Genomic DNA, 15,048 nt, shown 5'->3' with positions numbered 1-15,048 from the left:
TTCCCACCACCTGACCCCAGCTGAAGCCCTGTTGTTAGATGCCATTATTACAGTGGTAAGAACCAAGAAGCTGCTTCCTCTCTGTGGACAGGTGAACTTCTTTAAGAATTTCAGTCTAATCTAAGGTTCTTTTCTAACTCGTTTTAAGTCTATGAGCTCTAAATCTAAGAGGTACTTCTTTCATGATTTCTTATGGTGTAACTTTGAGGTACTAAGTAGTAGAAGAAAAAGAGGTTATATAAATATTGTTGTTATCTTGATTAATAATTAAAATTTTGGCTATCCCAAAAAAAAGAAAAAAGAATTTCAGTCTTAATGGGAAAATACTGTGGTGAGGAGGAGGGCCTCAAATGAGCAGAGACTATTATGACAGAAGCAGGGCTTTTTGATCCATTTTTCTGTAAGTATTTATAGTAGCAATCATTCATTGGCAAACTTAATGGGGCAAGAGCTCCCTTGGGAAGCTGAGTGATACCATCCAAACATCTGCTCCTGTTTTTCTAGACAGGGGGAAGTACTGACACATACTGCCTGTTGCTGGGGGAGAATTGGGGGGTGGCAGGGTAGGGAGGTGTCAATCAGTTCTCAGTATCACATAGCCTTTCTAAGGCATCTTCTATAAAAGAATGGCATCTCACATTCAAGAAGTAGCTTAGTTTTCATTTCCCCTTTTATTATGAGGCTCCAAAATTTCAAGTGTCTGGTCTAGAACCTTCTAAGTTTGGATCTGCCATTCTACTGAACGAAGCGAAGGAGACCAGCTGCTTAATAAGCAGGATATGTAAAAATAAGGATAAGACAACATTGCCTTATCCTTATCAGAGACTGATAATATAGTATTTTCCAGTTATTACAATATTCAGCCAGATAGCATTCTGACTCAAACAATTAACCATCAAACTAGGTTTCATGTATACAAGCAGATTTGTTAAGATCCTATTCCTCCTTCCTAGGCTGTGGCCAGTGATTTCCAGAATGAAAGTGCAACAGCCCTGGCTGCTGCTGCCACTCGGCATTTACAAGAAGCTGAGCAAACCCAGACTAGTGGCACTGAACACTGGTAAGGAAGGAGGTGGTGAGGGGAGGTTAGATCTTGGAAGAGGATTGTGGCTGGACCCTGGACAGAGAGATGTTGTCTTGTATTCATCCAAAAGCTACTCTTCCTACTCAGTGGATTAACCTGCTCCTTTTTTATCCCTTCATACTGCATTGACTTAAGAACCCAATCTACATCTTGTTTGCATTGGTTTTTCCTTTAGTCAATTATAGTATAAAATTTTACCCTGCCTCTGGTTAAAGATTGATAAGGTAGCTACTTCAGTTATTGATTTGTCTTGCTAGACTAATCTGCAGACCTTAAGTGGTCAGCTTTGGGTGATTTTGTTTGTTTGACCAGGTAGGAAGCCCTAATGTTTTTTCCTTTGCAGGTGGAAGATCCATGAAGCTTGTATGCTGGCTCTGGGCTCTGTGAAGTCTATCATTACTGACAATGTGAAAAATGGCAGGATCCATTTTGACATGCACGGTTTCCTAACCAATGTTGTCCTTGCAGACCTCAACCTCTCAGGTATGTTCTAGCATAATGCCCAGTCTCCCAGAAGATCTTGATATCCATCTTCAGCTTACTCGTACTTCCTTTTGAGTTAGGGCAGGTCTTACCCTTCCATCCTGAAATTAAGTCAGAGCCTCCCAAATATCTGCCTTGATCTATCGAGAGAATGATGTTGCTGAATTCAGATTTCTATCCAGCTATTCTTATTTTCTCCTGAGGTGGCCACATTACTGTTTTTTTTTTATTCCAATTGTGCTTGGCATTTGAATGGACTTTGATTCTGCTTGTTACTGATCTCATTTTTGCTCGTCTCCTGATCAAATCCAGAGCACTACCAGGGATTCTGTGCCAGGCTCATTCTCCTTCTACTTAGGCTTTTTTTCCCCCAAGCTTTTGTTCTCAATCTGTAGCCAAGTGATAATACTTTTCAGTTCTCATCGCCATGAAAATTTCTTGCCTATAAAAATAACCCCTATTTTATTTGTATAAATTCTCTGTGACATACTATGATTCATTGTTTTTGCCATGTCCTAATTCCTTTTTCTGTGCTATGTGCCCTGCTTCCATTCCTCTCCTGAGTATGGTGATTTTCCTTCTATCCCATTCTCAAACCCATACATTTGACTGACATTCAAACCTGGAAGTTCCTTTATTACTGACCATTTTTAATTTTGAAACTCAGTCCAATTTCTCCCTAGTCTCTATAGTAATGTCATCCAATTAAGACCATTCCCCCTCTTCACTTTTCTCTGACTGAACCACAGTAGAGAATCTGTGAAAGGACATATTTCACCATTATCTCTTCCATTATATGAAATGATCAGTTATCTTTATGCCAAATCTATAGAGAGTACCATGTCTATACCAATCATTGCACTTTTCTAAGACAATATGTGAGTTATTTCTATGTATATCTTATGTATCCTAATTGATTGTAAGTTCCTTGAAAGACATAAGACATGTCTTTTTATATATGTGTATCTCCCATAATTCCCAGCACAGGGCCTTGCACAGTAGTTGGTCAAAAAGCATGATTGAATGCTTATATTGACATAGTTTCAAATCAATCTTTGCCTTATAGGCCTTCTAACAAGGAAACTTGAAAATATTGAGGGATTTAAGAAGATGGGTGTTAGAATTTTATCCCTTCTCTCTGGAAAAAGTAGAGCTTCTCCAAAACTAGTTTTTCTACAATGTATGTTTTTTTCATTAGATTGTGAGCTTTTTGAGAGCAAGACTATCTTTTGCCTCTTTTCATATACCCTGCACATGGCACATGGATGGCAGGCACTTAATGTCTGACTTCAGTAAATACTTTAATCAGAACAGTTTAAGATAGAGGTATACTAGTAAAATAAAAACAGCCATGACCTGTTATATAGATGGTAACAAGTAAGGTGTGGAGAAGGAGCTTTCAATCATAGGGTGAGAATTTTTTACCTTCTCTCTAAGAACCTTCATCCTTTTTTAGTTAGTTTGCCTATGTCTTAAAGAATGCAACTCAAGGTCACTTCCAGTTTGACTCATAGCAGAAAGGATCATTGCAATAAGAAATTTCACCACTTTGTCTTTATCTCTCTCTTAGTCTCTCCTTTTCTGTTGGGCCGGGCTCTCTGGGCTGCAAGCCGGTTCACTGTTGCCATGTCCCCTGAGCTGATCCAACAGTTCCTACAGGCAACCGTGAGTGGTCTGCATGAGACCCAGCCCCCATCGGTGCGGATCTCTGCCGTCAGAGCCATCTGGGGGTGAGTGACCTAAAAACTTCAAGTTTGTGAGATGATGGAGGGTGGATTGAGGTGGGGGGAGGGGACGTTATTATTTATTTCTCCTGGAAACAGAGCCACTTGTAGATGCCAGAAGAATTTAAGAAAAAACTGACTCAATAAAGAAGAAAAGGAATATTTTCATTATTGTTTTTAGCTAGATTTCAAATGGACAGTTTAGATGGTTAAGTGCAAAATATCCTGCTCCCTTCATCCTTTATTCCCTTGGAATCTCCCTCATAACCTGACATGCTTAGAAATGTTTGTTCTCTGACTCTGTCTAGTTATTGTGACCAGCTGAAGGTCTCAGAGAGCACCCACGTGTTGCGGCCCTTCCTTCCCAGTGTCCTGGATGGCCTGATTCACCTGGCAGCTCAGTTCAGCTCAGAAGTCCTCAATTTGGTGATGGAAACACTGTGCATCGTATGCACCGTAGACCCAGAATTCACAGCCAGCGTGGAAAATAAAATCTGCCCATTCACCATTGCCATTTTCCTAAAATACAGCAACGGTATGTTTTTAATTACAACAGGCAGGAGGATGGGTTGATTGGGGGATAGTTTGAAAAGAGAAAAAATTAGGAAACAAGGGAATTTGGGTGGAGATTTCATTTCATTCTTTGGGGATTTTAAAGGACCAGTACAGTTTATGTGAGATGACGGCCATAACCCATCTATCCTGAGAGTATAAATGTGTCACAAATGTTAAAACCAAGCCACGTTCCAGATGTCCAGAGTCCCTTCCCTGGCCTGAATCCCCCTGGCAGCAGCAGACACCAATTGAGGGAGAACTTACTGTTTCACAAGATGACTGAGGCTATTGATGTGCAGCTCAGGCTCTCACAAGCCTTCAGCTGAGCCGCAATCCCTTCCTTGTCCTAGTTGTTCCCTCTAAAAGTCTAGAGAATCAGCTTAGTCCCTTTTGCTAGCTCCTCAGACATTTGGAAATGGCTGCGCGTCTTCCTTCAACTCCCTTTCTCTCTCCTCTCCCCCCAACCGTGCCCTACTCCATCAGCATTCTCAGGGAAGGTGGTTAGGGGCCTCTTCACAAGGGCGGCTATTTGTTTGTGGCCAGAGCTCACCTCAATACCTCCCAGTACTGGCTTGGCCAGCACAGTCATGGGGAGATCCCCTTTCTTCTGGGCATCACAGGAGCTTCCTGTGTATTGTCAGCAATGTCACTCAGGATAGAGCGCTGGGCCCCTGAGTTAAAATGGGTGATCCTAGGCTAGTCACTTCACCTGTCTTGGTTTCCTCAGCTGCCAGGTGGCAATAATTGCAACACCTACCTTTCCAGGCAGTTGTAACAATCAAATGAGATAATATTTGTAAAGCTCTCAGCATGTGTGCCTGGCACATAATAGGTGCTTAATAAATGCTTCTTTATTCCCTTCCTTTCCTTTCTTCTGGCAGCCATGTTCCTCTGCTGAATACATCAAACTTGTGTTCAGCTAAAACTCCAGTGTTTTTGAGTGAATTTCTTTTGAGCCTATGCTTCCCTTCCCTCTCTATGCCCCATTTGTTGTTCTGAATGCAGGTGCAGGAGTTTAAATTTATCCTTAAAAAATTTCATCTTCAATTCAGTACATCATTTTAGTTTTAAGAATTTTTGTATCCTAAATTTGTCCTTAAACACATTAAGGATTCCTCCACAAATTTGATATTCGAGACTTCATTTAAAATGCTCAGTAGACCAGGGCTAAAGATAGACTCCCTCTACTTCGATTGTCAAAGATTAACAGCAGCCTAATGCTTTGGGGGTTCATTTGTTCATCAGATTGCAAATTCTAACTCTACTAGCAGTGAAATCACATGTCTCTCTCTTGGCTCCAGTGACATCATTGTTTAAAGACCTTTAGAATGTAGATATATAAATTGATGACAGTTTTCTGATCTAGAGTCAGAGTAAATATTAGCAATTAAAATGAATTTTATTAATTCAGAAAAAGCTTCTTTGAAAATGTAGCCTTCTGATTTGTTTTAGAGGAATGGATTGCAGTATTATCTGGGAAAATATTCTTTGTGTCAGGATGAAACAATTTAAACAAATTCAACTCCATAGAAATCTTTTCTTTCAGTAGGTTCTGTTTCTTCTCCTGAGATTACAAGTTGGGTTATTTTTCAGTGGTTCTTCAATTACTCGGTGTCAATATATACATCTCCTCCAAAATAAGCCTTTGGTGGATATCTTCCATTTGAAACTTGATACCATCTTGTACTCTCACTTGATGTATAACATTGGATTTTAAAATCAAATTTTGGCCATTTTCCCTATCAAGCATACACTAATCCATTCTAGATGTCAAAAAAAAAAAAAAAAAGAATAGGTCGCCTTGTGGAAAGGTGCCACATTTAGTGTCAGAATGAATATTAATCTGTATTCTGGACAGACTATAGTGTGATTTGGGGAAACAATACAGATATGTTTTCGAATTATTCCTTTGGCTTCATTGGGGTTCAGTGATAAATCAAATAGAATCCACTACCATGGGGATGTTACGTGACTAACAGGTAGGCCCAGACCTTCTGGACGACATCCTGGATTTTTTCACTTCAGACCCCGTTGTTGCCTCATTGGCTCAGGATATCTTCAAGGAACTGGCCCAGATAGAGGCTTGTCAGGGCCCCATGCAGATGAGATTGATCCCGACTCTGGTCAGCATCATGCAGGCCCCTGCTGACAAGATCCCTGCTGGCTTATGTGCGGTGAGTAACAGAACTGATGGGGAGCTTTATACAAGTGAGGTATGTAAGAGGGAGAATCTGAAAATCTTACCCTGGTCTTCTGTCCTGGCCTAAAAGATGTCAACAAAAAGAAGAGTTTCTAACCTGAGAGATGTCTGTGGAATGACATAGGCCCCGCGAGGATAGTAAATGGCATTTGATAGCTTTATTTATTTTTTTTTTTAAGACTTGTCATTTAAAGGTGCTCTTATTTAATTGCACATAAAGCTGTCTGTGTATCAGATTTGCCACCAGGCAGTTTCATCCATCTTTTGGTGTCCAGGAAAGTGCTTGTCTATTTAGCAGGGGGCTCGGAGTCTCCCTAACTACCTTTTGCTTAGCTGTATTTTTCTGGAGAAACCTGCATCTAATGCAGCTTTTTCTGCAAGAGCAAGTACCCACTTCATGCTTCAAACAGTCTGGAAAGAAGCCTGGCTGCGAATCTTCCAGGAAGTAGTTCTGATTGCCCTTCTTTTCTTCTCCTCAGACAGCCATTGATATTCTGACCACCGTGGTCCGAAACACCAAGCCTCCTCTCTCCCAGCTACTCATTTGCCAGGCATTCCCTGCTGTCGCACAGTGCACTCTAAACACAGACGATAATGCGACCATGCAGGTACCAGTGTGCTGTTTGGGAAAGGGGGGGAGGGGTATTGGGCAGCTTCCCAGCCTGCCGTTTTGTAATGGAAAATGATAGAGGCTCCACTGGCTTTGGGTATTAAAACATGTGAGGATAATGGAGTATCTGCTGCCAGCTAGAAGGGTCTTAGGATACTTGGGAAAGCCTTTAGAATGAAAATCTGCAAAGTCTGACTGATAGATTTCTAAAGAAGGAAGTGAGATGTCTCGAGTCTTTTTGCCTCAGCTGCAAACTCTTAAGTAGCAAGTCACTTCCTTCCCACCCTAAAGTATTATAGCTCATCATGTGTTATTGTACGGGTACTTGTTAGTGGATTTTAGTTAAATTGAAAACCACTGGACAAAAGGGACTGTGGGAAGGAAAAACATCACCACACTATTCCATAGGATTTGAGCAATATGGTAACCCTTGCTTTTTCTGCTAAATGACCCATCACTGGAGTCTGTGTTCAGCATTGTTTTTCTAGTAATGATGATGAATTTCCATTGAACCAATCATCATATTGTAGACTATTTCTTCTACCACTCTTAAACCCTCTATGAGCAAGGGTTATTTCAGGGAATTGGGTATATTTTAGCACCTAGAGATGGAAAAACCCTTGTTCACATTCAGATCATGCTCTGACCTACTGAACTAACAAGCCACAGATAGTATTATAGACCAGACACTTTGTGCTCATCTGCCTCGGAATAATGGTGTTTCATGAAGTTGGTGGCAAAGTTTGTGAGGGTAGAATTTCTTTCATGCACACCCATGAACTCCAGGTATCCCTCCCCCCTTCTTGGCTCCTCATTTGTGTCTTGTCTTCTGCCCAGAATGGTGGGGAGTGCCTTCGGGCCTATGTGTCGGTGGCCTTGGAGCAGATCGCCCAGTGGCATGATGAGCAGGGCCACAACGGGCTGTGGTATGTCATGCAAGTGGTGAGCCAGCTCCTCGATCCCCGCACCTCTGAGTTCACTGCTGCCTTTGTGGGCCGCCTCGTCTCTACCCTCATTTCCAAAGCAGGGAGGGAGCTGGGTGAGAATCTGGACCAGATCCTTCGGGCCATCCTCAGCAAGATGCAGCAGGCAGAAACCCTCAGTGTCATGCAGGTGAGAGACCAGCGGGGAACCTCAGCCAGACAAGGTGGAAAAGCGATGGAACACGAACCTCCTGGGTTAGAATAAATGGAAGCTCATGTGTGGACTGAGTTTTACTATTGCCTCACTGCCCTTCCATACCAATAGCGACATCTCTTTTTCCAGGCCTCGGGGACTGAACCTTTAATCCATATAATCCATTGCCTCCAAATACTTGTTTTATCTTAGTTGATATTCCCTTTGGTACCTTTACAGCCCTTATGCAAATATTTCTTTTGTGTTTTAGTCTCTCATCATGGTCTTTGCTCACCTGGTACACACTCAGCTGGAGCCCCTCTTAGAATTTCTGTGCAGTCTCCCAGGACCAACTGGCAAACCTGCCCTGGAGTTTGTTATGGCTGAGTGGACTAGTCGGCAGCATCTGTTCTATGGACAGTATGAAGGCAAAGTCAGGTGGGATCCTAACTCACATATTTCATCTTCCTTTTCTCAGCATGTTGCTCCATCCCTGTTTCTGATGTCTCTTTATTCCATTTAAATACATTGCTGTATTCCCTCATCTCAACTCTTTACCTTATTTCCCCTTCTTCTATACTCCTGAGCAACTGCCACCTTCAGATACCTCAGGACAATCCTTGGCTTCTGCTATGGCTCAGAGACTGGTGCCAGGCTTTTCTTGGCCAACCCACCCAACATTTTTTTCCATACCAATTCCAAACATTTTAACTCTCCACCCTTACCCACCTCCATTCAGAAGAAAAGGTTTTCTTTGGGCCAATTTCTGAAAACCTAGACCCCATTTCATTTCTGACAAAGAGAGTCCATACAATATAAATGGTGCAGGATTTCATTGACCCAGAAGAGGGAGTAATTAGAAACTACTTGTTTCTTGGAGTGGAACTGATGGCTAAGTGACTATTTTTCCTCTGTCCTCTCAGCTCCGTGGCCCTGTGCAAGCTGCTCCAGCATGGCATCAATACAGATGACAAGCGACTGCAAGACATCAGGGTAAAGGGGGAAGAGATCTTCAACATGGATGAAGGCATCCGCACTCGTTCCAAAGCAGCCAAAAGTGAGTGAAGCTTCCCCCTTACAAATAGGAATTCTTTTGCAATGCAAAGATCTTTCCTTACTGGTGTAGGAGACCAAGTCTTACCTATCTGAAAGTTAGAGTGCACCTTTTGGAACCATCATTTCTCTGCGAAAGAAGATGAGTAATATTGGCCGTTCTACAATATCCCTAGCCTTCTTGCTCCCCCTTTCCTTCATACTTGACTTGTGAATCTGTCCGAAGCAACTGTGTGAGGTTGTTCTGTGTTCACTTTGGGGTAGAATTCTGACTTGCTTTCAGCTTAAGTCTCAGTGCCATCAATCTCTAAGCCCAAGGTCATGCTCTTTGGCCTTAAAGTCAAAATGATCCCAGCATTTCTTAAACCTGGATCTTAGAGACCAGAGCTTGAGGCCTCTGCGTGGTTGTATGGGGCTGATGATAAACGAGGTGACTGACATAGGTCTTCACTGCTTCTGCTAAGCTAAGTGTCGAGATGTCCCAAGCAGCTCCTTGGGGATGGCAGCCCATACTCAGATGTTCTTTTGGACTGTGGGCATTGGGAGTCTACAAGAGGCACAGGGAGCTGTGGTATAGCCAGTTTTAAATGCAGGTATCTCCAGGCAGAGAAGGGAGCGTGGGTTTACCCACCTGTAGCTGTCTTCTGTCTTGTCTAGACCAACGGGCTGCTGTATCTCTCTCCTTCTTTCCCAGACCCTGAACGCTGGACAAACATTCCTTTGCTAGTCAAGATCTTAAAACTGATCATCAATGAGCTCTCCAATGTCATGGAAGCAAATGCCTCTCGCCAAACACCTGCAGAGTGGAGTCAAGGTGATGAGCTGGAGCCTTATCTGGTTAAACCCTCCCTAGGTTTGTCTGCCATTGCAGCGGGGTGGTGTCAAGCGCCGGACTTGAAGTCAGGAAGCCCCGACTTCAAAAATGGTACCCAGGAGACCCACTTGGCCTCTGTTTGCCTAATCTCCTCATCTGCAAAATGGGGAGAACTCTATCATCTGTTTCATAGGGCAGTGGTGAGGGTCAAATGAAATACCTGTAACGTGTTTTACATAACTTCAAACATTATCTTAATGTATTATTATAACAGCATATTTTACATGACTTGGGGTTTGTCAAAGAATCTTAAGTCCAGGCCATGGGTACTGAAAAAGACTGGAAATTTTAAGTAGTCTTGAACTCCCATCATTGTCCCATTATTGAAACACTTGTCTGATCGCAGTTCTAAATCTTTGAAAAAATTTAGGTTGTTATGAAATAGACCTTTCATCTAATTCTCTCTTTTTCCCTCTTTCCTCCCCCCACTTCCTCTTTCTCTCTCTCTCCCTCTCTTCATCTCTGTCTTTCTGTCTGTCTCTCTCTCTCCCTCTTTCCCTCTCCCTCTCTCTTTTTCTGTGTAGCTCTTCCAAAGATCTTTCTCTATTTTTTTCTCTTGTCTTTGTCCCAGGATGAGTGAGAGCATCAGTCCTGCTTTTTCCCCTAATGACAGGAAGGGATTAGAAAATTGAGCATCCTACTCAAAGAACTGATGACTGGATCCAGGACCCAAATTTCAGGGCCTGGTGGGCATTTTTTCTCTTCAACTCTATACTCAAGACTCAAGAGTAATAAATTCTTCAGCCCTCTTTCTCTTCCAAATAGATGACTCTAATGATATGTGGGAAGACCAGGAAGAAGAGGAGGAGGAAGATGAAGGCTTAGCTGGGCAACTCCTTTCTGACATTCTTGCCACAAATAAATACGGTAGGCTGCTGACGGAGGGAGCAAACAAGGGACCTAGAGATCAGAAAACAGATTTCCTTTCAACATGCAGATGGCAGAGAAGGGGTGAGGGAGGGAGAACAATGATTCTGAAAACCCTTGTACTCTTGCCCTATCTAACCAAGTCCTGCTTATCCCAGAAGAAATTGGAGTGTGAAAGTCAGATTCCTAATCCGGAGGGGACATTGAGGGACCTCCACTAATTACCCCGGTATCTAGAACTCCAGGAGAGTCCTGGGTTCTGGGTCTGTTGGTCATGGTCCCTGCATACCCCCCTCTTCCTGATCCTGCCTCGACTCTTGTCTGACAGATGAGGATTACTATGAAGATGATGAAGAGGATGATCCAGATGCCCTAAAGGACCCCCTCTATCAAGTTGACCTACAGGTGAGATTGTCTGGAAGGGGAGCACTGTCCCAAGTCTGGTGATTCCAAACCCAGAATTGTGACTTGGTCTAGTTTCCAGCAGAAAGGCTCCGCAGCACCCCTTGCTGTGCCCTGCCACCTCCCTCTCCCTTGTCCTGCCACTGCCCTCTGGGCAGATCCTCACCACGTTGGCCCTGTCTTACCCAGATGCCTGCACAGCCCTCCGCTGACTTGCCTTCTGCTCTTTCCCCACACAGGCCTACCTGACTGATTTCCTGTGCCAGTTTGCCCAGCAGCCATGTTATGTGATGTTCTCAGGCCACCTTAATGACAATGAAAGGAGGGTGCTCCAGGCCATTGGTATCTAAGCTCCTGCCAGCCCAGCCACACACTCTTCTGTAGCTTTCACTGACGTCGAGATGTACCTTTCTCCTATTCTGGAGCTGCCTCCCAGCCTCTGGCCCCTCCTGGGCAACACATACTGACTGAAGCACAGACTGGGCTCACCAAAGCTGTCATAAGAGGGATGCTGAACTGAGGGACTTTGGGCATTCCCTCATGAGGACATTCTAGCACAAGAAACCATTCAACCCTTGACTCTGCCCCTGGCCACACATAGGACTATTTCTACAGCCCTTTGCTGGACAGACTTGTAACATCATTGACCAGAAGATTCGGGGCTTTCTGTGTTGATGGATTCTTTTTCTCTTTCTCTGGAGAATCAAAAGACATGGTCACTCATGTCCCACAAACTGACTTTCTTACTACCCTGACTTTTATAGGACAACAGGCATGTTCGGCTAGGAATTCCACTTTTGTCACCAGCCCCATACCACTGACTCAACTAGGTTCTGATTGGAGATGAAGAGCAAGTGGATTCCTGGGTGTCTCCAGTGACCCTTTCTCCTCTTCCTTTTACTCCCAACCTCCAAGTCTTTCCACTAAAACTCATCAGTTGGTAAAAAACCATCACCACATTTTTGCTATACTGCATGAAGAAACAACACCCTCAAACTGCCTTTCTTATACATAACGCACACAGTGAACCTGAAAGAAGGCAGTTTAGGTTTAATTTTTAAGAAAAATACAAAAGGATTCTTTTTTATGACTTACCACCCCAAGAGTATATTTAATTTGACTCCCACACACACACACACACACACACACACACACACACACACACACACCCATGTGAGCCAGTCTGACATGCATTTTCCCTTTTCTCATCTTCCCCTCACCATACTTTCCCAATGTCCTCAGAAATGGTTGAGTTGTAGCCCACAAATTAGCAATGTGTATTTTTCTAGGACAGTAATCTTTACAAATGAATTTACTCCATGTGGTATAAGGTGCCTCTCCAAGCACCTCTTTGCCTTCAATTCCCTTTGGGGGGGAAAAGTAAAAATAAAGTGATAAAAAAGGACATAGATGGAATCCAGTCTGCTAAAAGCTGTAAGTATAAAAGCCCCTGGAGCTTTTCAGCCAGGTACCCACACAGTTTCCATGCAGCTATGTGATGAATACCTGACATTTTGTGATATTTCAGCCCCCAGGCCAGGCTCGTTGCTGTGCTCCCCAATTCTCAGAGGCACAAGTGTAGAGTTGGAGGAGAATGGGGCAGCCATCTCTACCTTATGGTGCTGCCTTCACGACTTGGACATTCTTCACCCTCTCCCTATTACCTTCTTCCTTTCTCCACCACTGCCACTTGCAAGGACTTTTAGCTGGGGCTCTAACAAGCCAGGATGTGTGTAGCAACTGACCCTCAGTTCTCTGCCTTTTACACCTTCGTTCATGAAAGAACACTCAGCTTCCTGGGCTGAGCAAAGCAATTGGCATGCTTCTAACATATGGTCAATTTGACCAGGATTTCTGGTCTTTCCCTCTCCCCCCCATTTTCAGAAAGGTTGAAAGTAAAAGCTTTAAAAAGAAAAGAAAAAAGAAAGTTAAAAAAACAAAACAAAAACAAAAATCTTGTTCTGGAGTCTGCTATGAGAGCCTGAGAGGGATAAGATTTATTGACCTGTGTTCTTGCCTTGGTACTTGCAACCTGTCTTGAAACTGGGGCCAGAGCATTTCTCTTCAGGTAACAGCCCTAGAGAATAGGAGAGGTTTGACTAGACAATTTTAGGTCCTTTCCATCATTTCAAATTCAGTGATGGCTCTGAGATCTAAAGTCACATGGAAATTCGAGTGAAGATGACTTCACTGTGTTGAAGAAGGATGAGCAAAGGGGGCCAATACTGCCTTCTGCCACTAGAGGTCCCCAGGACTCTACCCCAAATGTGGAGAACCCTTCAATGACAAGGCCCAACTCTGCCTTTTTCTTGATTCCCTAATGGCCGGGGGGCACACATCCCATGGAGTATGTGTTCTCGTGTGGGGTGTGGTGCGTGGAAAAGAGCAGTGAGTGTGGGATCAAAGGATGCTGGTTCAAATCCTCTTTCATTAACTGAATTCCTTTGAAGGAATCATTTAACCCTTTTAGGCCTTGGTTTCCTTTTCTATGAAATGGGAAAGTTGAGCCAAGTGATCTCTGATATCTTACAATTGGCTTCTCTGATTATAATGTTTGCTGCTAATGGGGAGAAGGGGGTAGAAATATTCTCTGTTCTACTCTTAGAAACTTGGCCTTAGTGGGGTGTCGAGTTCAGTGATGTCAAACTCAAACAGAATCAGGGACTACTAAAAGAAGCATAAGGATCTCAGCAGGTAGGCCTACATGATGACTTTTAAAATCACATTAACATCAACTATGTATTTTTAATTTGTTCAATATTTCCCAGTTGAATTTGTAATTTAATGGGGGTAAGGGGAAGGAGTGTTTCATTGACACTGCTGCTTTATAGTATCTCCATAAGTCCCAAATTCATTCTTTCCCAGGTAGTGACCAGCCTTTTACTGTTAGGGTCTTTCATATTCTACTTGCCTGTCAAAAAAAAAAAATACCCAACTCAGTTTTTGTGAAGCCTCATTGATACCTACTGGATACAGAAAAGCAAATTTGCTGCCTTTGAGGCACTTCCATTCTAAATGTGGAGGCAGAATACATAAGAGTTAATAATGTGTTGATTAGTGCTGGCAGTATGTGTGATTTAAAAAAAAAAAAAAAGGATAATTACCTTGGGCTGAAGTGGTTCAGAAAGTTTTAAAGATGGGGTTGGGTATGGAAGAGGGCATTCTAGGCAAAAGCAATGAGCAGAAGCATGAAGGTGGGACTATATTGTGTTTGAGAATAAAAGTCAATTCTGGCTTGGATGACAATTGTTGAAGAGGTAGTTTGAGATTAAATTCTGGGAAACTGAGTGCCAGGCTAATTCCTATGAATTTTATTTGATAGTAGAGTGGTAGAACTGTTTTAGAAGGATTAATGAGGATGCATAATGGCTAGAAATCTAATTAGAATGCTATAGTAGTGTAGAAATGAAGAATTAAGTATAATGATGACATTAAGAACATTGTGAATTGACAGGATCATAAACTTGAAGAATTGAAAAGAAACTTGGAGGATATTAGAGCCCCATTTTGCAGATCAGGAAACATGATATGACTTACCAAAATCACACAGGCAATTATGTGGCAAAGCCCGTCTTAAAAAAACAAAACAGGTCTTTTAACTCCAAATCCCCAACATTGTAAGACCTAGAAATGTCTCCTAGATCTCAAGTCTGGATGAATAGTTGACCCTATAGCCCAAAATGTGGGAAAGCTGGTTTAGGAAAATTTACTGTGAGGCTACTAGAAATGAGAAGTCAGGGCCAGCAAAGAAATTATATAGAGACCAAGACTTAAAATTTAAGATAAAAATGAAGGCTTGCTGAGAGAGAACCCAGTTGTGGTGAAAGAAAGGTAATGGCAAAAACAGAAGACATAGGATGAAGATGGCCAACTATAGGGTGCACACACTACTAATTTTAAGTAGTCCAGAAATTTCTTGAAAGTCTCTTTCCAATTAGGAGCATCAGGCAGGCCTGGCTTGGAAAAAGGAGTGTACATTATAAATGGGTCTTGGGGCCTGTTCCTCCCCAGCAAGTAGTATCGGGGCACTCCTGAAAGCACATGTGTTCTAAATGTACCCATCAACAAATCTGTTCTAGC

At 42.8% G+C, this 15,048-nt stretch overlaps 1 protein-coding gene across 1 annotated transcript in view; it reads left to right on the top strand.

Annotated features, from left to right (window-relative positions):
• The window catches only part of IPO9 (importin 9), a 33,390-nt gene extending 21,017 nt beyond the window's left edge, over positions 1-12,373 (top strand). Inside the window, 13 exon segments of the mRNA XM_051998658.1 lie at positions 954-1,060; positions 1,428-1,567; positions 3,138-3,297; positions 3,600-3,826; positions 5,872-6,020; positions 6,526-6,654; positions 7,494-7,769; positions 8,044-8,210; positions 8,696-8,829; positions 9,520-9,639; positions 10,465-10,566; positions 10,895-10,971; positions 11,208-12,373. Coding sequence (XP_051854618.1) covers positions 954-1,060; positions 1,428-1,567; positions 3,138-3,297; positions 3,600-3,826; positions 5,872-6,020; positions 6,526-6,654; positions 7,494-7,769; positions 8,044-8,210; positions 8,696-8,829; positions 9,520-9,639; positions 10,465-10,566; positions 10,895-10,971; positions 11,208-11,318 — 1,899 coding nt within the window. The 3' untranslated portion in view covers positions 11,319-12,373.
• The last annotated feature ends 2,675 nt before the right edge of the window (positions 12,374-15,048 follow it).

The sequence above is a fragment of the Antechinus flavipes genome, chromosome 4, assembly GCF_016432865.1.
Source record: "Antechinus flavipes isolate AdamAnt ecotype Samford, QLD, Australia chromosome 4, AdamAnt_v2, whole genome shotgun sequence".
Classification (NCBI taxonomy): Eukaryota; Metazoa; Chordata; class Mammalia; order Dasyuromorphia; family Dasyuridae; genus Antechinus; species Antechinus flavipes.
The sequence above is the reverse complement of the archived record's forward strand: the minus strand, read 5'-3'. Positions and strand labels throughout refer to the sequence as shown.